The sequence below is a fragment of the Phacochoerus africanus genome, chromosome 6 (assembly GCF_016906955.1).
Source record: "Phacochoerus africanus isolate WHEZ1 chromosome 6, ROS_Pafr_v1, whole genome shotgun sequence".
In the NCBI taxonomy this organism is placed as follows: domain Eukaryota; kingdom Metazoa; phylum Chordata; class Mammalia; order Artiodactyla; family Suidae; genus Phacochoerus; species Phacochoerus africanus.
In genome coordinates this window covers 130,522,130-130,546,318 of record NC_062549.1, presented here as the reverse complement: position 1 = coordinate 130,546,318, position 24,189 = coordinate 130,522,130, and the positions used below count along the sequence as shown (strand labels likewise).

Genomic DNA, 24,189 nt, shown 5'->3' with positions numbered 1-24,189 from the left:
CACAGGCTGCTCTGAATGATCCTCTGGCATAAGAGGCTATGTAAAGACTAAAAAGAGCTGCTGGGCCTTGGACCAGGTCCCGGGGACCGGGTGGGTGTTATGTCCGTGGTTGGCAGCCGGGTGAGGCTGAGACCTCAAGTCTGCCTTGAGCAAGGGACCTTAAACTGCAATCTCAAAATGAGGAGGAACCACAGCGGAAAAGAACCGGCCAAGAAAAAGCAGGTGCAAGACGTTGGAAGGGAGTGAAGAGAGAGCAAAAAGAACGAGAGAGAGGGATGGTGGGGCGCCTGGGTCTGCCACCGACCCGAGAAAGCCCTTCTCCGCCTGCTCTAGTTGCATACACCGGCGCCCCCAGGAGCGGCCTAGCCAGTGTGACTCTCTGCTCCCTTCCGCATGCCATCTCGCCATCGGGGCAACCCACGACCGTAGGCACAGCCCACTGAACTTGTACTTCGTCTGAGCTGCTGAACTTTCTGCACGTGAGATGCTTGTGACAGTCACTGTCACAGGTGCTGGCGGCCTCCTAAAGCTAACGGAGCTGCTGCTCTGGATCCAGAGCTTGGAGAGGGTGGGGCAGGGAGGCAGCGGGAGGCAGGACGGAAACGGAAACCCGGCCAACTCCAAGCCTCTCTGCGGCTCTTTTCCTTTCCCACTCCTCCTGGGGAATACAGCTCCACTGCGCACTGCGCCCTCGCTTCCTGCTACAGAAAGGCTGCTGAGAAAACACGAATTGCTGCCTGTTAAACGCATCTGTTTTAATGCCCTTCAAGGTGGCTTCGGCTATCTGAAAGCCACCTAAGTGCCCTTCTCCAGCAGACGGATGTACGCAGTTCACTTACACTGAGCCCCAGGCACACCCACGGTGACAAGCACAACTCGCAGCGGTCGCCCCCTCGCGTCACGGCCTGATCAGGCCCCTGCCACCATCCTCCTCTCTCCCCACCTTGGCTGCAAGCCCTCATCTCACTCCTCGCCCGCCCTCCGCTCACCGCCGCTGGGCAACGGCCCCTTCACAAGGCAGCTTTAACTCGGGCGAACCGACATCCTGGCAAAGTGGGAAGCTGCCCTTCAGTCCCGACCCCCCTGCGCCGCTGTGCCTGCCCTCCTCCCCTGTCTCCTGCTGGACTCGGCTTTGCTCCTGCGCCAAGGCCCTCGGGGGTGATGGCACCTGCCCAGGGCGGCACGGAGCTGGTGCCCGGCCGCTGGAGAGGGTCACGGCTCCGCTCCTGATGCCCAACAAGGCAACGCCTCCGCCTCGCAGGGTGGTCTGGAGAGAACAGGCCAGCAGGTTCTGCAGCATATTTAGGGCTTGTTCGGTTTCACTGCCAGAGACCATGCAGGTTAGTTCTCTTTCCTAAACTCTGTAAGTTTATTTTCATTCTCCAGCGATCAGAGGCCCAATAATGACTGCCCCCCCCCCCAAAAAAGAAGACCTTGCTTCCACAGAGCTTAAAACTTAGTTGTAAGTGATTTTGTAACCACAAATTTAGTTATACTCACCGTTTCACCTCTAGAGCCTTTTTCACCTCTGGGTCCCTGAAAGAAAAAAAATATTAGTGTTGTTGATAGTTTTTTATCACACGTAGTTGGGGCTGAAACATGATAACTTATACTGTTTGTTTTTTTTTCCCATCTAGCAAGACTTGTTCAGTTACATGTGTATAAATTCTCGTTTCCTTTTCCTAAATTAAAGAAAAACAAATACAATCCATTGATTCATCATGTCTTAGTGCCACTTAAAGTGAGACAGGGTTGTGTCACTTAGTCCTTCAACTAAGTCAGAGCAGCGGGTGTGACAATCAACTGGGACGTGATGCAGAAAAGAGAGCAGGGTGGCTCTTCTGGCGTCTGTGTCCCTCAGCCTTGACCCCTTATCTCCCAGCGTAGTTCCCTCCCTCTCTTTTTCTTCTCCTTCTTCTGAGTTATTTCCCACAAATTCTGATATGCTGTAACATCTTCATTTAGCTCAAAACATTTTCTAACTTTCTCTGAGACACTCTCTCTTTGGTCCATGAATCATTTAGAAGTGTGAGGTTTAATTTTCCTATTCTCTCTCTAGTTTATAGAAATTTTAGTTTAATTCCATTGTGGCCAAAGAATATTATCTTACATGACTTCAGTTCTTTTAAGTTTAGTAAAATTTGTTTTATGGCTCAAATACGGTTTCTTTTAGTGACTGTTCCCTGTGCGCTTGAAACTTGACCAGCACGTGAATTTGCTGTTGTCGGAAGGACGTACTGTTTTTCATGTTCATTGCTGTAGAAATTATATTTGTATTTTTTATTAAAAATACTACTACTCATATTTTCTATAACCTGAATTTGTACTTTCAAAAATAATTTGAATGTTTTTCTATATCAACCCACAATTCCCATAACGCTTACTAATATTTAATAAACTATGACAGTATTTTAAATAAATACACTATTATATTTTTTCTCATTTTTGTCACGATAATTCTGTGATAAATATCCCGTGCTTTTTAAAATTTGTGATAAAAACTGTCCTCCAGGACGTTTGCTGAAATTGCATATTCACACCTGTAATAGAGCCGGTGTATGTTTCTTCTGAGAGATGCCAGGTACTGTCAGTTTCTATTTATCTTGTGGCTAAAAGTATCATCTCATTATTTTTTCACATTTATATTACTTCTTTTGTGTTTCCTATCCTGTCCTTAACTCACTTTACATTAGGATATTAACTTTAAAAAGCTGACCTCCTGGATGCCATTACAGACCTTTTTAGCCAGATCCTTACGCGCTGCACCAGGCCAGGGATGGCACCCACACTGCCACAGAGACAATGCTGGATTTCAACCTGCTCTGCCACAGAGGGAGCGCCATCTTCACCTTTTTTCTAACCAGACACTGGCAAATGTGTTTGCACGTGTACAGGGTGATGGGTCATATTTTATAATGTTGGTGGTTGATATATGCTCTTCCATGAGTCACTTTTTTCACACTTGAAAATACCTCCTGAAACAATGGCAAGTTAGCCTAACTAGATACAACTCATTCTTTTAATACTTGCATAATATTCCACAAAATTACTAGATCAGTTTACTCAAGCATCCCCTATAGATGAACATTCGTGTGATTTTATATGTTTTTGCCAATAAAAACAGTGCTATGAAAAAAATCTTTGTAAAATTTAGCACACAAAATTTAAAAATTTTCAAGTATTCAAATATATTTTCTGTTCTTTTATAGATTTCAGATTTCCTAGCTTACACAATAGTTCTCTCCAACACTTAAGGTATACCTTAGTTTTCTTGATAATTTTTCTAAGATTTTTAATTGTTCTTTTTTTTAACTATTAAAGTCTAAAAATTCATTGGGGATTTTTTAAAAATTTTGGGTGAAATAGGTTTCCAATTTCTTACAGCAGTAGTGGGACTAAAAGGAGTTCCAATCCGAGTCACTGGTGCTGGAATGGGTGTGTGGCTAATCAACAGACATGAGAAAAAATATAATGGGAGACTTCGAGAAAAAAAGTTTTATTTTTCCCAAGACAGGGCTACAGGGACACTTTTTCACTTTGGACAACTATGCCTAAACGTGACCCCGGAGAACCTGTGGTCATCTCGCCCTAGCCCTAGCTGTGAAGATAACACGCAGGTGAGCTTGGATAACAAGACTAAGTCACATTAACCCAGTCTCAAGGACTCCCTGCCTCCCGGCTTCCCCCAGTGAGAGAGAGTGTCCTTGCTGTGAAAAAGCCCGTCTGATTCAGGGCTCCTGCTACGTGCAGCCAGGTCATCCTGCTAGACCGTTTTTGTCATAGTTAAATTCCTAACCAGCCTGAGCGCGAATTCTCGGCTCCAGCTTGTCACGCGGAACCATCTGTTTATTTCCTCGAACTACCACGCAGTTTCTCTTATAAAGACTTGGGAGTGATGTGTTCCTATGTGGCAAAGGGAGTCCTTCACCCCCATTCCTAATTTTTCTCACAGTGTTTCGGCCATTCTCAAATGCTTATTCCTTCATAGTGAACTTTCTTAGACGTTTCTTCTTGGAATGGGGAGAAAAGACGACGGAAAAAATGTGATGAACGTCCTGAGGGCCTTTCAAAACCATCTATAAACAGAACACGGTAGGAATTTTAATCGAGCTGCTTCTTTCTCTTATTTTCCTCGACCAATTAATATTTCACATTTTTGACAGAGAACAATCATTCCACAATCAGAACACTACGTTAGCTCGCAGAAGAACCGCCCACTGAAACGTGAGAATCTCCCACTTCCAACCTCCCGCTTGGACTGTGTAGCCCTGAGTGGTCAATGCTGCACATCTAGAAAAATAGTGTTCTACGTTCTATTTTTTCAATTAAAAAGCCAGTAACTTTGGTGGTGGCGTCTCCCCTAAATTTCACCAAGAGTTATACTTAATATTTGAAGCATCTTATTTTGTTTTCAACCTTTTCGTCTCTCTGTATAACACTTTCAAACCATTCAAACTAGGGCCTCCCTGCAGAGAAGGACGCTTTCCTTCCAGGTCCCCGTCTCCCTCGGGCACGGCCGCGCCACTGCCCGCGTTACAACGTCCTGCCACGGCCGCCTCCGCACCACGGTCCGACTTCTGATTTATTCAGAGCAAGGTTTCTAAGGCAGCAGCATAAACCAGCCAGCTCAGCACCTCTCTAGACACAGCGTGGAGCAGAAGGCGTGCTTATCTCCAGGCAGGAAGCATCAGCTGGGCAATTCACTACCGGCATCGTCCTTCCTAACTAGGCGAACCTCTATAAACGCCGTCTGATTCCTTACGTCTTACGTGCAAATAATCATGTCAATTCCAAAGTTTGCTTAAGAATCGGAGAAGGGTTTTATTAAGTATTTCAGTCGCTTTCTTCCTCGCTGAACGCTCCATCTTCCACAGCAGTTTATTCTCATCAAGATCAGTGTCGGCTCCTCCTCTCTCGAAACCCATCTTCGCCTTGCGCTTTTCCGGTTTCCTGCTGGCCCCACTTCTCTCCACGGGGGGCACTTGCAGGGACTCAAGTCTCGGTTCCCTGCAGACGTCTGCCACGCTCTCGCCTTCGGAAAAGGGATCCGCCCTGTGGCTCCAGCGATGCCCTCCCCCCCACCGCGCCCCCGTCCTGAGTTCCCTCCTCAGCTCCAGCTTTAAGCGCCAGCCTCTCTACACACACCTGCATCCCATACACGAGCTCTGAGTTCTCAGGAGTAACCTGCCAGGTGAAAATGTACATCTGCGTTTGCCTTTTGCTTCTCAGATTCCCAGGGCGATCCTTTGTGGATAACTTAAGAACAGAACTAAGTTAAAAAGTATGAAGAATTTGTCAAAAGACCCGTATTGGGGGAAACTTACAGTTCTACCCGCCGGGCCTGTTATACCTTCTCTGCCAAGGGATCCAGTGTTTCCCTGTTAGGGCGAAAGAAAAAGCGTCTCACTGCCAGCATCACTCGAGAAGTTCTAGAGTGTCTTGTTCAAACAGTCCACGTACATCCATCTCACTCCAGGGTTTATTACAAAACCTTATGAAATTGGCGGAAATCACAGTAATTTTGATTTGACACAGTTCTGCACATGCTATTAGAGTTTCCCATCAGGAGCAATCCATCTGCATAGCAACACACTGATAAATCAGCATTACTGTTTGTAGGTGGTGCTACCTCCGATGATGCCACTTCATGTGTGTCATGGAACAACAAAAGCAATTGCTTTATGTTCAAAAAGACTAGGTAGAGTCATGGGAAACAATGTAAGTTTCTTTGAAGGAGAAGCTATTTGAGCGACGTGCAGCTGGAAGTGAGCGGTCTCTGGGGAAAGAACCAGAGGGTGTGAGCTGTGACCAACAGCACTTCCGATTTCATTCTCTGGAAAATAAGAACGCCTACTTCACAGGGCAACTGTGAGAATTCAGTGCGGAAAACAGTTTGGAAAGTGTAAGCTGTCATTTGATTATAAAGACAACCTTGGATAAACTGGATCTCTGCTCAGCTCCTCCCAAACTAAAGATGGAGCCTGTCATTTTTAACGAGCACAGAATGCCTGATTTGGTTATTTCCCCTCCACCTCCGCTCCCGCCAACCACTGGCGGGGAATGTCCGTCTCTGCAGCTCACACGGGGCATGGACTGTGGAGGTGTAGATGCCGACAGGCCTCCTCTCTGTCCAGCTCCTGCCCAGGTACAGAAAACACCAGCAGCTGGGTGGGGATAACGCCACTCCGTCTACTGACAAAGAGCTACGATACTAAGTTGGCTCAGGAGAGAAACTAGCCGGTACTCTGTAAAGTCAGTCTAATGGAAGTCCTTTCACACATGCAGACCAAATGATAATCTGAAATCGGGTACCCACATGTCCAAGATCCACAAGCAAGAGACCCGACTTCTTAACCTAATCAAATATATCATCTAGATGGGCTTATCCCTGACAAAAAGAGTCAAGAAACCTTTAATCTAATGAATTTGACCATGATATGACTCTCTGAAATAATGATTTGTTCCAAAAAAAAAAAAAATGTACAGGTATGCATGAACTCCAGAAAGAGAAAAAAAAAAAAAGTCTATTTTTATCTAAATGTATCCAAAAGATGAGATTCTATGGTTTTAATTCTATGGTCTATCAGTTAACTACCTAAACACATCTTTCTTTGAAATGGAATAGAATTAATCCAAATTTCCTACTTCATTTAATTTAACTATCAAATATTTATTGATTATTGAGCAAGAACTAGGCACTAGGCCACTTAATATTCATTCCTTCTATAATTATGCAGTTAGCAAGCAAGCTTTTGCATAGTATTCAGTCAATCGGCTATGGATGCAAATTCTGGCTCCTCTAAGTGCTAGCCATATATGGCTTTAGGCAAATTACCTTTCAGAGATTCATTCAGTTTCCTGGCCAGTAAAATGGGGATAATAGCGTCCCCCTTGGGATTTTTATGAGGTTTAAGTGGTACAGGGGTGTGAACTGAACTTCAGTACTGGTACATGACGGGGCTTTTGCTTAACATTAACCTAAAGAGTTCTCACTTGTCTCTGTGATGACTGAATAAAGGAGCGCCTGCACGCAGAAATTAGTATCTGAGAGCTGGTTAGCACAGCTTTACTTTGGAGAGCTGATAACATCTGCAGAGTTGCCAGGTAGTACAGACTCAGTCCTGGCTTAGAGACACCGCGCTCGGTGTGACTCTGCTCAGGTCACAGGTGAGGCAGGCAGCCAACTTCTCTTTGACAAAAATCCAGAAAGGATTTAATTGAGAAAATTAGAATGAATAAAACGAATAAATATGGGGGACCTTAAGTAAAAGCTTAAAAACACTATTTATTACAGAGAAGCTTATCGGTATATAACCCACCTGTGGAAAATCAAGAATTAGACTTTACCTAAAAGCACCAGCTTTCCATGCTTCTTCAGAAATCATAAAAACAATGAATAAACTCCCACCTAAAGAAATATGGAGAGGGTCTCTAAATAAACATTTCCCGTGAAATACTGCTCTGGGTATCGTGGAAAATAATTTACTGTGAGAGTCAGGAAGGGGGCATGGTTTCACAAATTCACCTTTTTCTTCAATATTGCGCAAGACGGTGCTTTTCGATGGTAAAGCGCTTCCCCGGTCCGTCCTGCACCCGACCTGCACTCCTTCCTCTCTGCCCTCCCCGCCCCAGCGGCGGCCGCTCAGCACACAGGCACCACTGTCGCGTCCACCCGACCTGACGACCTGACGCTCCACAGCTTCTCCTCCCCTTACTTTGATCGCTCATCTCATCCATGAGGAGGGTGTGGTTCGTAAGAAGCAAAGCGAAACAAAGCCAGCCAGCAGCACGCACGAACAGGAAGCAGCAATTGCTGGTGCCTTTTCCATCCATTCATCCTCTCCACAGTTTGTAATTCCAGGCACGACAGAGCTAACCCGGGTCCTTCGGAGCCCCGATCTTTCCATCTCCACAGCTAGCTCCTCGGCCCTCCCTGGGCGCACCTACCCCTGAGCAGAGGAAACACAGCTTCTGGGCACAGTTTTCCAGGTGTGGTAGGTGGTGCTCTGGGCACAGACAAGCCTCCCCCAGGTGGCGCATGGGGTGCTCCCTGGCTTGTGGTTACATTAATGCTCAGAATGTGAAACTGCCTTATGTTTTTGCTCCTGGTGTGAGTTAATAAATACATCATCCAGTAGTCACAGTAATTCATAATTTTTTTAAAGGAAGAAGTGGGAAATTAGCACAACATTGTCAACCAACTATATTTCAATAAAAAAAAAAAAAGAATTGGGAAGTGTGGGTAGTCTGTGGAGGCTTCCGCTCAGCTAATGAATGAACTGAAAAAGGCTGGGAGCCCCTGCTTGTGCTCCAGTGAGCTTCTATCTTAAAAGCCACCGTATTAAGTTATTACTTTGGCATGTATTTTAATTTTAGAGTTCTTAACCCCAGTTCCTACAGCCAGCAAAGAATCGTAATAACCTGGGGAGGAAGGAGGACTTCCCACTTACTCTCTGTCCAGAAGGGCCCTTAGGCCCTGGTGTTCCAACACCGCCGGCATCTCCCTCAGGACCCTGAAAGCACAAAACAAAAATTCAAAATTGGAACAGGGTACAAATGAAGTGATCTTGTACCAGCCTATTGAGAACTGGATCTTAAAAAATGATTGCAATAGTTAATGATACACAGGCTACGGTATTTTGAGGGACTGTACTGAGGTCCACAGTTTACTCTGAAATGCACCAAATGGAAATTCCGTCATGGCTCAGCGGAAATGAATCTGACTAGTGTCCATGAGGACGAAGGTTCCATCCCTGGCCTCACTCAGTAGGTTAAGGATCCCGTGCTACTCTGAGCTATGATGTAGGTGGCAGGCGCAGCTCGGATCCTGCATTGATGCAGCTGCAGCTCTGATTCTACCCCTAGCCTGGGAACTTCCATATGCTGCACCCGCAGGCCTTAAAAAAAGAAAAAAAAAAAGAAAGAAAAAGAAAAAGAAAAAAAAGAAATAGCCCAGGTGGTGAAATACACCAAAAAAGAGAGAAGGCGAGATGGCAAAGGTACCCAGTAAAGCAAGTACAGCAAAACTTTGTGGTAGAATCTGGGTAATGGGTATATGCGTGTTTACTCTTTCAATTGCCTTGTACATTTGAAATTTTTCATAGGCTACAGAAGCAAATTATTCAATAAAATTGCTAGGAAAATACATAGTTATGTAAGTTTCAACATGTACTTATTTAAAGATCAAACATGCAACTCTCCACCATGTGAAACTTGGGGGATTCAGGCTCGTACAGGCTCGAGTCAGAGAGCAGATATTGGCACTGCAACACCTTTTTCCTGGATGGCTGGAAGACCAGCAGAAGGTGCAGAAACCTACTCTGGGGCCTGGGAATCCTTGGAAGCCTGCCAGACCTTGAGCGCCGTGTTCGCCCTGCAATGGGAACAGACAGGACAGCCGTCACCGCGCGATGCCGATGCCAGGCTGGTCTGCAGAGGAAAGGCTCGGTGGATTTCCGAGTTGGCACGTACGGTCTGCCCTTTCGCGCCAGGCTCGCCGCGTGGTCCTTGGCCGCCTTGTGCTCCTTGGTGACCTCGATTACCTGGACTTCCAGGTTGCCCAGGCAGCCCGCGTTCACCCTGGGGACAAAGACAAGACGGTCTTGACTCAAGAACCGACAAACATACTGGCTTTTGAAACCCAGCGCTGGCCCATCCGCAGGCCTGGTACAAGGCCCTGGGCAGAGTCAGAATGTGCCCACTCCCTCTCCCACCACCGTCTTCCCCACGCAGACCGTTGGATACCATGAACAAAAGCGGGGCAGCAGGGCAGGAGAATTCCGAGACTGTGGTCACCACTGCGAAGAGGAGAGGAGAGGAGGCTGCGAGTAGGCGGAGGAGAGCCGGGCTCCCGGAGAGAAGGGTGGGGGGGGGGACGCGGGGGGGGCTGGGGGGGAGGGGCCCTGTACTCTGTTGGAGCCGAATGAGTCTGCTGCGCTTTCCTTACCAAACAGGGATGACTCAAGCTCTCTGATGCCAGAAGGAGAGCACAATCTCTTGAACGGTGAGCCCTGGCTCCTGCCATGCTACCGTTTCAGCTGCATCCCTAAGCAACTTCCATCTCCTATTTCCCAAGATTCCTTTGATAGGAACCCTCTTTATCCTCTGCAAGTTCACTCTTAGGATAGAGTTAATCAGTATTATTTTATTTTTCAAAGTCAAGTCTTTTTAAAATTTATTTTTGTTTTGTTTTTGAAAGTTGCAATAGCTTTAATAATTTTAAAAATAAAATTGAAAAAAATAAACTTGGGAATCGGGTAGAGTCTAATGAAAAACGATGCTTGATAGACTCTGACCAAAGAGCTTTAAGATGAGCAAGTTATCCTTTGCTGTCCTGAGATAAAGAGAGAGCTTTGGAAAGTGACAATTGAGTCCACTTTTTTTTTTTTTGGTAGATTCACACGGAAAAGGTAGGGCTCTTTCTCATTTCGTTTCCTAGTTTGGGCATTTGCTCAGCTCTCTTGCATTTCAGCGGAAAGGAATATTTGTGGTAAAACATCAACAGAAAGGATCGTGTTGTAAACAGGCAGGCTCTGGGTCACGGTTTTCAGTTTTACCCACAGTGGTCAGCACACCTCAAAATTCTCTACAACCCTGAGAGTCAAAATAACAGCTAATGATGACGTTGGTGCCAACGTCTCAGTCCCGGCCTTTAGGAAATAGCATCATTTACTGGACTGAGCTCTTGGTTGTCTGGGTCAATTGCACTGAGATATTTCTAAGAGAGGTTCTGTGACAAGCCTACTGATATGTGACAACACATGACCTCATGCACCAAACGTGAAGGCAAAGGCTGAATCACTGTCCTTTAAGAAACCATCCTTACTCCCATCAGATTATGAATTGGCCGGCCAGGTTCACCCTTAGAGAACAGAGAGTGTATCAGAGAGCATGGAACTGGATGTACACAGCATTTTTTCTGTTTTGGAGGAGACGGTGGATAACAGAGAGCGAAGAAGAGCAAAAATGGGTCAAAGAACATTTTTGAAAGCGTCATGGTCCTTGGTTAATGCATCGTTTGGGCAAATTACACGCCCCGTGAGATGGGTGTGACAAGAGACGGCTATTTACGTCAAGGCCACGCACGTTCCTTTCTCATGAACATGGTTTTCGTATCAGCCAAACTGTACTGAAGATATTAATCTTACCATCCTGTGGTCTAGCCAGTCAACCCAGGGCCCAGAAGCACGGTCCGCACCACAGACCCAGCAGAACCAACACGACGTACCTGCGGGCCCCGGCCTCCGGGGCTTCCTGGTGGGCCTGCGGGCCCTCTGGCTCCTGGAGGACCTGGAGACCCGGACAGTCCCGCTCTTCCCGGGCTGCCTCCTTCGCCCTGAAGAGCAGAGATGGGAGGTGAAGACCAGGCAGCTCCCGAGCGGCCGTCCAGAGGCTCAGCGAGTGAAGACGGCGGGCGCTGTGAAAGCCGCCGTCAACCCCACCGCGCGTGGTCCGGGCTCAGCCCGTCTTCCTTCCCAAGGACGTGGAGATGTTTCAGTGATGTTGGGCTCACCTAAAACCTCTCCTTAGAGTGAATGTAACGGTCTGGGTTTTTCTAATAAAAACACCAAGGCGGTACGAAGTCCACCAGTAGCTTCTAAGTAACCTCTGCGTGATGCGTGTGGTCTTCTGGGTTTACACGCTGGTGTGCGAGACCCCCCTCGGGACGGACTAATGTAGTCCTAGGAAGATGTTCTTTTTACGATCACTACTTCTCATACACAAATGCCAACTCACTATACTGTGTACTTGAAACTTATATAATGTTCTATCAGTTATATCTCAATAAAAAAGAATATTCTGTCTTTTCACTTTTTTTTTTTTGTCTTTTGTCTGTATAAGGCTGCACCCGCGGCACATGGAGGTTCCCAGGCTAGGGGTCTAATCAGAGCTGTAGCCACTGGCCTACACCACAGCCACAGCCACGCGGGATCCGAGCCGGGTCTGTGACCTACACCACAGCTCACGGCAACGCTGGATCCTTAACCCAAGGAGCGAGGCCAGGGATCGAACCTGCCGCCTCATGGTTCCTAGTCGGATCGTTTCCACAGCGCCACGAAAGGAATTCCAAGAATATTCTATTTTTCAATCAGACACGATTCCAGAAAATTTGCCTCAAATCGCTTAATTGGGAATAAAGTTAAGTAAGTAAACAGTATTTGCTCGAAGCCAAATCCTAAAACAAAGTTGCTAAGGTATGTTTCGCAAAGTCAAATCCAGTCTCTTCCCTATTTTTGCAGAGTTGGGTGGGCTAAGAACAGTCACTACATTTTCAAACCTTGAAAAGAACCCTCAAAAGAAGAAGAATACTGGAGTTCCCGTGGCGATTGGACCCCTAGCCTGGGAATCTCCACATGCCGTGGGAGCGGCCCTAGAAAAGGCAAAAAGACAAAAAAAAGAAAAAAAGAAAAAAAAGGAATATTTCAGGACGTGGACATTACATGGCATCAGGATTTCAGCATCTGTAAGTGAAGCTGTGCGGAAGCACAGCCGTGTTGATGCGTGGACGACCTCGGTGGTCGTCTCGGGCTGTAAAGCAGGGTCCGCGGCGGGGGCAGCGTCTGTGAAAGGGGCCACTGCTCCCCCGCGGCTTTGCTGCTGCACATTGAAGGGATGCGATTATAACGTGACCGTGTTTCAAGTGGAACATAGGCGGACTTACTGTGAGATTATTACTTATTATCAGCACATATGTGTGTATCAAAACAAGGAAAGAAGGAAAAAGGGGACTTTGAATGTTGTATTTTTAAGGCTCAGCAGGATGTGGGTTATTTGTGATCAAACCCGACGTCACAGCTTTGCTGCGCAGCGATGCCGTGGTTGTGCTAAACACTGCAACAGGCCTCGGCCCTCTCGGACCCGGCACCTGCCCTGGATCCTTACCGCACAGAAGCTTGACAGAAAAAGGAGGAAACTTCAAACGGAGACTCTCACAACAGAAATTCTTCACAAATATTTGAAAATGAAGTTGCAACTAAAGTTAAGTTTCTGAGTGGTTCGTTTGTTAGTCCAACAAAGAAAATGGCTTATTGACAGACTTAAATAAATCATGCAGCAAAAATAAACCCGTTTGTTAGCCTTTTGGCAAGAAAGTTGCTTGAAATATTGAGGACAATGGAGAAGCATCAACTAAAAAACAAGGCAAATGCTTTCAAGCAAGTGGTTTTCCTTGCCTGTTGACAATCGATAGACGTGAGTAATGGCAGTAATATACCCAGGTTCTTACCTGAGGAATCAAAGCGGAGTGTGAAGTGCTTGAGCCTGTATGACTAGTTTATGGAGTGACCATAGGTGAGAATATTTTAAATAAGGTAAAGCGATAAATCAGTACAACCAGAAGGGGAATCTGCTAAAATGTGATAAAACTGACAGAAATTGATTAGAAAAAGATTAACTAGACAAATTCACAAATCTCGTGAAACCGTGAAGGTATTTAGAGCTACGCATGTTCCCTGGTACTCTGAAGAAAACACGTGAAGCTCGTGTGTATGTGAGTGAGTCAGTTGTGTCAAGTGTGAACTCCACTGACTTGTAACTTTAACCTTCAGTGGTTCTGTGAATTTTTTTTTAAAGTAGAAGCTAAATATTCTTATTTTCTCATGCTTTAGTTAGATGGCTTAGCAGGAATGAAGCTTTATTGAGATCTCTGAGACTAAGACTGAAGGTTTGTATTTTTTTTTTTAATGAGAAGAACCAACCTCTAATACTGACTAATAAATAGCTCTAGAATTCAGATTTTGCTGCAGACTCACTTACTGTTTATTCATGAATTCAACCTAAAATGACAAGGCAGAACAATGCTCACATGTGAATCATCTACTATGATAAAGTCACAAGTAATGCCAAACAGCTTTATACACTTCCCAGCTGTCCGAAATTAAAACAGGAAGTGAGACTGGCATCTCCACACGGATTTGCAGGGAGCGCATTTTCTTAATTCAGTTTCAGCAGCATTTTTCAGACCTGGTTACAAGAAATTTCTTTATTTCAAAATTCATTTAATTGTTTCATTGCATGTCTACCTAAACTTCAAGTGGAAATGATTAATCTACAATGCAATAACATGCTAAAAGGCAAACATGAGAAGAGTCTAACAGCATTTTATAAATTCCTTCCAAGCAATAAATATGCTCAATTAGAATCACATGCTCATGAGCTGCAGTATTTGGCAGCACAGATCTCTGTGAAAAGAATTTTCAAAGATGAAATACATAAAATATGCAAATCTCACCTTTAGTCCATGTTAACAATTGAAATTTTGATGACAGGAAACTGTACTAAGCTCAATGTTATCCTCCTTGCAAAAGAATTCCATTTTTCTCATTAATAGGCTTGTATCACAACAAAACTAGCCTAAATTAATATATTTTAAATTTCTAACAAATTTTGTGAAAATTTACTTTTCTTGTTCCCTATGTTCTTAAGTAACACCCTTGACTTTGCCTCTTGCAAACTCAAAAACAGTTACGTTTATAGAAAAACTTTGCTGACCCCTGTTCCAGGAATATCGTTATTCTCTGAGTTGACTTCTGGGGTGTGAAACTGGATTGCGCCAAGGATTCAACGGTGTTTGTTGAATACCATCTGTGTAAGGAGGGCACCATGGGAGCCTGGGGGGTGCAAAGCATTTGCGCCAAGGGTTCAACGGTGTTTGTTGAATACCATCTGTGTAAGGAGGGCACCATGGGAGCCCGGGGGGGGGGGGTGCAAAGCATTTGCGCCAAGGGTTCAACGGTGTTTGTTGAATATCATCTGTGTAAGGGGGGCACCATGGGAGCCCGGGGGATGCAAAGCATCCATAAGCTTAAAATTAAGTGAAAGGCACTGCAATATAGGAATAGTTATAATAAAGGCAGAAGTGTAAAAGAAAATGACCAGGTGAGAAAAGAGATATACATGCTAGAGGTTCTGAATTGGGGCAGCAACCTTTGATACGAATCAGAAAAGGAATTCCTGAGAAGGTAGGGTTAACTGGCTCACAGGGAAAGCTGTCTGCCTTAAGGCTGTACTGTGGTAGGAGAGACAACGGGCTCAAGACAGGCCAGAGTCATTTCTGTGGGAGGCCTGGTTCAGAAAATGGGATGATTTAAAGGGTGAAGCCAATTTTGAAATTAATGCTAAAGCAGTCTTCCTCTTTTTAAAAATATTTCCTCCAAATTATCAGATATCCTTTAATTTCCTTACTGACGGTAAAAAAAATAACTCAATCTATTAAAAAATGACCTTTTTTAAATGAGATTTTCTTCGTGATCACAAACCTCGGTCAAACAGCGAATAAAACTGTGCCGGGGATCCCTGGGTGCCAGGAACTGAGCCCCGTGCTCACAGGCAGTCGCCTTCAGGGGACAGGCTCACGCTCCCTGCGTGACTGTTCAATCTTTTTTGTCCCAGTCTCTGCCCACCCTTGTCTCTTCACCACTTCTCTGTATTAATGGCTCTCGAATTTGTAAGGCACCATCCGAGGGCAACGCTAGAGACAGGGGGTGAGGAAGGGAGGAGGCAGACAGGAGGGGAGGCAAAGGGCCAGAGAGCTGGGACCCACACCGTGGACTTGGGCTTCGGGGTGGCTCCTTCCCCGCCGCGCGCACCGCATCCCAGGTGCTTTAACCGACGCCAGCTCCTGCCCCTCGTTTCTCGCTCTGCGCTTCACACCGATTTGATTTAACTGGTCTGAGCCTTTGGGGCCCACATCTCTGGGCTGGCCCATCTGTACAGTGCTTTGCACATGAGCCATGAGAACCACGGAGGCAGGCGGACGACGCTGCCGCTGCACCAGCTCATCAACACAAACGAAATCGAATCTACCCACGTCACCCGACGCTGGGGACAGACTTCCAGAAACGGTCAGGAAGCCGTGAGTGTTACCGACGGCCAGGATTCTAAAGGACTGGGGAGAGGCACGTCTCACCGCCAAAGGCAGATCAGACGTGTCGTCCTCGATGTAACAAAAAGAGGTTAAAGGGCGGAAGGAACCGGGGGCCCCAACGGCCAGAAACAGCAGACGGAAGGAAGCACGTGTTAGCAAGGGAAAAACAGCTTTTCAGACCGAAGAAGGAGCTCCAGGGCTGAGCGAGGTGAAAGGTGACAAGATACGCGTCAGTGAGAGAGTTAAAAAAAAAAAAAAATAGTGAATTGTCTCCAAGACCGAGCACATCCGACGTCGGGCTGTGTCGCAGAAGCAGTGGCTGCCGTGTCCTCAGAGAGGGCCTGACCGATTTTGGGGAGTCTCAGCAGCCACAGTTCTAAACCAGCACCCCCTCGGCTCACTTCACCTGTCATTTCAGGTATTTTTAAGGTCATCAGCCTCCAACAGAAATAACAACTGTGTCTTTCGCGTGATATATGGACAAAGGACATTCAGAGCCTGCTGGACACTCCCGAGGGCAGTCGTGGTTTGGGAGGAGGATAAAGAGTCCTTGGATTAGCTGCACCCTGAACCTTCACTTCCTGCAGGGCCAGCAGCCTTTCGCCCGGCACGATAAATACGTTCCCCGGCGGTCACTGTTCACAGGGGTTTCTTCTAGGGAAATCTGAGGAGGGGAGCAGAGTGTCCTGTACGAAGTTGCAATGCTGTTTCAGACAAGCCGAGAACAAACACTTCTCATCACTAGGACACAGATGGAGGAGTCTTCTGCTTTCAAGAGGAACAGATGCTGATCCCTAGGCACTCATCCAATGTCTTCCAGATGATTTATCTAAAACCAAGTCATTCTGAGCAAATTTTAAAAGTAAATAAAATCAGAATTATTAATTTGTTCAGAGATGCCGAGACCGATCAACAGTGTGCCCGAGTCATAGCAAGTTAATAAAAGACTGCAGGTGGCTCACAGAGAGGGACACCCGTGACCCTCAGGGAGGGTGCGTCTCTGCTGAAACTGGTCCTGACTCTTAGGCAAGAGTCAGTTTTGACACAATGGAAGCTGGTGGCTGCTTAAGGCTGAGTTTCTAAGGAAATGAATACTTGGATCAGTAAGAACGGTATCAGCCACGGCAAGAGTGGCTGTTCATTGAGTGTCTTCTACGTATCAGAAACACATAGCTGTGTCACTTTATTTAATCTGAAGTCAGTTAAGGGGAGAAAAGCAGCTTGCTTTTCACTTTGACTTCCCTGTGGGAGAGGAAGGAGTGGTGTAAGTAAAAATCTGCCTTCATCTGGAACAAGCTGGAAAGACCTGGTAAGGAAAGTGGGGCTATCCGCACACGTCAGAGGAGAGACAGACGGATTTGAGAGGAATGATGGCTAGTGTGCCTTTAATAGTGAGACACACCAAAGAGAATGTCATGCTGTCTGTGAGCCCCAGGCTCCTTGGTGTAGCTGTCTTACTCTCATGAGACCTGAAACAAATATATGAAAAAAAGAAGGAACATGGAATGTGCTACATAAAACAACAGAAATCCACACCTTCGACCCAGACTTTAAAGAGGTTTAGCAAAGGAGTACTACACCTTTAGATTTATCGTGAATAAAGTGATAATTTGTTGATGTTAATTACACTGACTTGTCAACAGCAGATTGATAAATTTAAAATGACACTGAACTTCAAATTAGTTAATGTTTTTATTTAAAAGAAAATTACTAGGAAAACAGTTTTTTTACTTTCTGTACTGTCACACACTGCCCTCTGTGCTCCCAGCAGATTTTTATATAGTTACTTAATGTATAAGAAAATAGTCATTAAAACTAATTTACTTTCTAGAGTACAAAAAATAAATACAATGAACTAAAAAATTTTCTGCATTATTAGGCAAGATAAATTCTGTGTTTTTCAAAGCCAGTGAGCCACTGGGTTATAAAACTAACACTTCACTTCCGATCCTCCAAACAACTAAAAACGCTTTTTAGGTCGGAATTTCTCATTTTATTTGGCTTACTAAACACATCCCTCCTAGGAAAGAACTGGCTTTTTACAAATATGTGGGGTAGAAATTATTAGATGATTATACGCAAGGTGACACTACACATAGATAATAGAGCATTCATAACATTCTCCTCAGGGACAATCACAAATCACGTGGCCACATGTTAGAAATGAGATTGATGACTGAGCTGTATACTGAAGTTGGGAGGTAACTTTAGCTTTGACGCACTAAACATGTTAAATTTATGGAACTTGGAGTTGGGATGAGGCAAGTCTTAAGGCAGCGAGGACAGGTTTGCTTGCCTTAGGTCCATTCCCAAGAGCAAACACAACTCACTCTTGCTCGGCCTTGATGGATACAGGCACTTTGACACTGTAATACTTCACAGAAGTTATTTATTCATAGTTTATTATTCTTGCAAAATAGACAGTGTCTCAAAAGCCACTCTAAGACTGGGCAAAGTCAGTGTATCCTGTGAAATCTCCTTTACCAAGGCCTCCATCTATAATCACAGGATTCATCAGGACGAGAGGCGGGTATTTCACCTGTTCCTTGACTCATACCGTGACGAGGCCCACACCACTATGAAGAAATGAATGCCTGTCTTCTATTTCAAAAACAACAAAGCAATATCCCCAGTCTCCTACTTGCTCTCTGACAATCCTTTAGACACGCAGCCTTTTTCGTGACTGCAGGACCTCATTTTGGGACCCTCGCATGCAAGTTCTTTTCTCCTCCTTTAATTACACGGCTCAGTCTTACCTTCTGTTCTCAGCTCAAACGTAGGCTTTTTCAGCGAGGCCCCTCTAGGCTCCTCCACCTCTAATCCATTTTCCACTCAGCTTCCTTTCTTTCACAGCATTTGCCACAATTTAGACTTACTTGATTTGTTTATAGACCACAACCCAATAGACTAATACTACATTGTGATTTTTAAGGTAAAAAATGGTCAAAGGTCAGTAACGTCTTGCCCTTCCCGGTACGTTCCACGAGGGCGGTTCCTTGTCCACCGTGTTCTCCGCCATCCTCCTGCCCCCTGCCCTCTGCCCCCGCCCCCGCCGGGCTGTCCCTCTGGTTCCTTGGCCTTAGTCGCCCTCTGAGGCACCTGGTTAGAGTATCTGATACGCGTGTCCTGCTGTTTCTCAGATGCAAACCCCACCAAGTGGGAGGCAGTAACTACCTGTGACCGAGAGGCCGCAGCCCGGGACCCACCAGCGCCTGAGCCCGAGCTGGTCACGTGCCCGGGGCCCTGTGACCCTGGCAGCCAATCAGAGCCTGAGTCTGAGCTGGTCACGTGCCCGGGGCCCTGTGACCCTGGCAGCCAATCAGAGCCTGACTTTGAGCAGGCCACGTGCTCTGTGGGCCCCTCCCTCACCTCGTCCTTACGAGGCTCCGCCGACCCGCCTGGAAGCCCGGGACTTTAGGCACTAGGTGGCCGGGCCTCCTGCGGCGCCCAACGGAACTGCTGCCCTCTGCTTCACAGCAGCTCAGTGTCAGACTGGCTTTCCTGCACGCGGGCGAGCAGAGCCAAGGCTGGTTGGTAACGGTATTAAGCACTAAACTACCATTTGTTTACTGAGCGTTCGCCTATAGCCATGAGTGCTGCTTGGGATGAAAGACTAACTCAGAAACTGCATGCGGCCTACTAAGCGCTTCAGGTGCCTCATTCGATTTGCATACAAACGACACAAATTAGGTGCTATTATACTCATTTTATACATGACTCTTAAGATGCTAAGTAGCGAACACATCTTAATTCTAAACTTAGGTCTCCAAATTATAGCTGTTATGGGAAGGATACTTATTCCTCAAATATCTATTGAGCTGCTTCTAACGGAGCCTGACACTGCGCTAGCTGCCCGGGCTGCAAAGACCAATAAAACAACCCCGGTTCTGCAGAAGCTGACGGACTCTTGGATCGTGATGCGCGCCCACAGGACCGAGGCTCCGACGGAGCGGGTGCACAGAGCGTGCAGCGGCTTGGACTGGAGCGCGAGGCGGAGAGCCTAACAGCCAGTGAGGTCCCGAAAGACCAAGAAGTCGTTCCTCCTGAACTTAGAGCAAAAGACGGCGGAGTCTTCCCAGCAAAGGGAATGAATTGCTTGTACAAAGGCATGGAAGCGGGGAAATATGCAGAACCGGGCCATGACTAGGAAAGCAGGACGCTTGAGGGGGAGTAGCACAGTGGTCAAAGGTGTGGGCTCTGAGTCTAGATTCTGTGATTCCGAGTTCTGGCTCTACTGTTACCTGTGTGACCTCAGGCGAGGTACTTGCCTCTCTGAGGCTCAGCTTCCTTCCCTGTGAACTAGAGATAATAGCTGTACCTACTTCATGGGGCTTGGGGGAGAATTAAACAACCTCAGAGATAGATATTCAGCACCTGGACGAGTGCCTGGCATATGAAAGTATTTAATAATTGCTCAGTAATTGTTAGACTAAAATGCACAGCACACGTGGAGGAGAAAGGGAGAGTCTAAGACTGGGATGTGACCAGAGGCCACATCATAAGGAACAATATTCACAGAGTGTGAACCTCATCGGATCAGGAATCACTCAAGAGTCAACTGGGAAAGTTACATCCTGTAGCAATCCTTCTGCTAATAAGTTTTGCTGCTCATAAGCGGCCACGCAGGCGGAGTTGGGTCTGCCCTGGAAGAGTTCCTAATGAGCAGCAGGGTGGAGTAGGGGGAAAGCAGCCCTCGGGATAAGCTGTGACCGGATAATCAACCAGAGCTGACAGGATTCGCTGAATGCAGATCTGCCCAGGGCTCGTTTGTTTCTTAGTCCAAGATACTGTGAAAAAAGAAGCCTACCTTCTTAGAATCAGAAGTTTCTTTGGGGTAACCAGTTCACAGACTAGAGAACACACAGCCCAGAGGTGCCTTGGCTGCTGCGTTCCTACAGAAGCTTCTGTGGTTGTCCTGCTTCTCTGCGCTTGGATTATGAGTAGGCTGGATCGAGTGTGTTTTTCCTTTTCACACTGGACACAACCCGCAAGTGGGAAACGCAAAACTTTCAATGTTCTTTTAGGACAAGCATCTCGTTTAGACAACACAGCCTGCGTTCGCCTGCTAAAGGGCAAAATCAAGACTGAAAGGCCTTGTCAAGTTGCAATTGTGCTTCTTCCCCTCTTTTCCAATAACCAATTTTATTAGTTGCAGTAACAAAAAATAAAGAGCCTGGTGAGCTTCACTTTGATGACAAATGGATTTATGATCTTTGCAGGGAAAGGTTGTTTTCCTTTTTTATAAATGATTGAGGCATCATACTTATACAGAAGTACAACTCAATGAAAACAGCATGGTAGACTCATTTACCACAGATGTGCTAAGATGACCAGTCTCAAAACCCTCATTTATATGGAAGGAAAAGCACACAGTCATCTGTGAGCCTCCCCCAAACTACTCTTCAGCTGTAGTCACATGACCTTGAAAAAACATTGAAACTGCGGGGTGAATATGCCAGGAATTCTTTAACTCCTTGGCCATGTCCAAAAAAAAAAAGAACATTGTTTAGGAAAATCAGGCAGTTGCATAATGCTAGAAATCCCAGAATAAATATTTTTCTCAGTGGAAAAATCCAGCAGTATTTAGAGGTAAGCCAAAAAACACCATAGTACCACGATTTAAAAATAAAAATAAAAAAAAAAAAAGGAAAGATGTCCTTCTTTATCCTTTGTTGAAAATATTCCAGGGAATTCACGAGTACTTAGATATTGTATTACTTTCTCTTAAGTAGTTTTTCTATTACCATAGTAGGTTTCAAAAATAATTATCTTAGAAATCCCTTTTCTTAGTGACCAGTTTAGCCATTGTGCCTAATTTCATTAAACAGACTAGTTTCTTATAAAGCATTACCATTCTAACTTCAAGTCAAATTTTCTCTATGGAGCAGCATGTGTTACACATACTCATGTGTAAACCTTGGGGTTAAACTTGGGTAACTGAGGGAAAGTTATTTTTTTTTTATTGCAATGGTTACAAAATGCTTCGGTATCCCATCCTGATATTGTAAGTATGAATGTAAGTTTTCTTATAAGATTCTTCGAAAATGCTAAAAAGTAGGAAAAGATGAGTGATGCTCTGATCCCTAATTGCTCATAAATGAAAATAGCACAGATCCCTCAGCTTCGTGGCTAGAAGGGCGCTGCAGCCGGACTCGGCTCCTCGGCGGTGCTCTACTCCATTCAATTTGTTCTTCACGAAATTCATCATGAACTTTTTCTACGGGCCGCACATATAAAGGGATCTGTGGCTCTGAACCTTTTTTTTTGTTTGTTTGTTTTTAATGATGCCCAATTAGAAGGAGATTTGCTAGTAAGTGGAGAAAGAACACGCGTGTTCGTGCCTGACCTGTTCCTCCGTGGACTCTCCTCTTTCATTAAGTCCACCGTCTACCAGGCCGTCTCGCATCTCGATGTGCTCAAGGTTCCCTCACTGAAACAGAACTTTCCACCTTAATGCTTGTTCCTTCTCTAGTCATCGCCCTCCTTGCTCCCTCAGAGCCAAACTCCTCCACTGAACTGTCTGAATATTGGGACTTTCTCACTGTCCACTCATTTCTCAGGCACACCCCAGTCCTGCTTCTGCCCCACTAATCAAATCGCGTGCTTATTTGTTAACGTTACCAGTGACCTCCACACACTAAAACACCGTGGTTACAATTTTACCTTATTCGGTCTCAGAATTAGTCAGGGTCCTTATTTGCAAACACCAGAAACCAGTTACACAAAAAACTGAAAAGACATTGAGTAGCTCATGTAATCACAGATAAACGCAGAAAATCAGGTTTGGAAAGTGGGTAGAATTAACGGCAGGCAGGCAGAACGAGAACACTGCCCGGGAATCCAGCCCAGTGCTGGACATGCCCCCGGTCATCCCTGGAGATGGAGTGCCACTCACGTGATTGTTGGTGCCACCAGAAGAGAATCCCCTGGGTCCCCGCTTCTGTGCATCACCAACTCCCCACCGGGAGGGCAGGCGACTACGACTGATCAGCTAAGCCTGGGCCAGGGGCCTGCGCCCTGTTTCTAGGAGGACGTGTGGGGAGGGTCTGCAGTAGGAGGCGCCTCCCACCAAGACTCCGAAAAGAGGAAAAATAAAAATGTCTAAACATAAAAACGGGGTTAAAATGCCAAGTAGCCGCAAAATAAAAGATCAAAACAAAACAAAGCGGGAATGAAACACTCGTCCAACAAGATCCCTCGGGATCATCAGACACGGCCGACGACTCTCTCCCTGAAAGCTCTCGGTCGGAGCCTGGCGCTTCGTCCCCCATCTGCGTGCTCACTGCACCCCACACCCCTCTGGGTCTCCTTGTCCTCCTCCTAAATGACAGGATTCCTCCCCCCGGGTTTGGGACCTTCTTTCCGCTGTTGCCCGAACATTTGCGTATTTTTCCTCACTCGCCTCCCGTGTTCACTCACGCCCCCGGCTCTCGGCGGCTACCTGTCCCCTGTCCCCGGCATCTGGCCTCCGCGATGCACCCCCAGTGCTCTTGTTCTTCGGCGGCCCCATGGCCAGGAAAGCAACAGACAGACGGGTGACGCGTGTATTTCTCCCACTGCTCCGGCCTCCGGCTTTCTGTCCGTGGTTGGGTTACTTCCAATCACGGCTCCGGAAGACGCTCCTTTGCCAACAGGTCCAGGCCCCGCCTGACTCTCAAGGTGGCATATTCGTTCTCTCCTTGAACCTCTCAGGTTGAAGGCTGGTAACAGCTTCCAACAGCCGAGAGTCTGGATTTTCCCAGCATCCTGTGTGGGCTGACATACCCCGGACCCCATTTCTTCATTGGGCTCCTCAAAACCCCAGCTGCATGTTCCATCTGCTCCCTGGCAGGACCCCACTGGCGCTGTGCTTTGGCTCAGAACATCTAACTGCCCGTCGGGCGCCGCCGCGTGAACGTCAGAACCGTGCCCATGAAACCGGGGCCGCCTTCGGCTTTGCCTTCTCAGTGCTGAGCGCTCTCGACAGGGCGCTGAGTTAGACACCCGCGCACGTCACAAACCTGGAGGTCGTTCCTGACATCCCCCTCCTCCCCGCGCCCGTCCTCAGACGGAGTCCTGCTCAAGGTCCCTCCTAAGCACCACCTACACCCGTCCTCTTCGTGCCATCTGCGCCTCACCAGCTCGGCCCGGCCCACGAGCCTGTTAGCCTGCAGTCCTGCAGCACAGCCTCTCACGAGTGCCCGCAGCGCTGCGTGCCCCTTGCAATCCATCTTCCCCAGTGGAGCCAGAGGCACTCAGGCCCAATGGGCTCCCGGTCCTTCTCAGCTTACCCTCGGCGGGGCCTCACGGCCTTTCGCCACCACCCCGGAGCCGAACCGGGGCCT

At 46.6% G+C, this 24,189-nt stretch overlaps 1 protein-coding gene across 2 annotated transcripts in view; it reads right to left on the bottom strand.

Moving 5' to 3' along the window:
- COL24A1 (collagen type XXIV alpha 1 chain) overlaps positions 1-24,189 on the bottom strand; it is a 321,301-nt gene that overhangs the window by 32,491 nt on the left and 264,621 nt on the right. For both annotated transcript variants that reach the window (XM_047785408.1, XM_047785409.1), the window contains exons 49-54: positions 11,228-11,335; positions 9,472-9,579; positions 9,320-9,373; positions 8,451-8,513; positions 5,325-5,378; positions 1,501-1,536 (exon numbers count right to left, since the gene is read on the bottom strand). In XM_047785408.1, the coding sequence (XP_047641364.1) occupies positions 1,501-1,536; positions 5,325-5,378; positions 8,451-8,513; positions 9,320-9,373; positions 9,472-9,579; positions 11,228-11,335 (423 nt within the window). The remainder of the gene's footprint in view (positions 1-1,500; positions 1,537-5,324; positions 5,379-8,450; positions 8,514-9,319; positions 9,374-9,471; positions 9,580-11,227; positions 11,336-24,189) is intronic.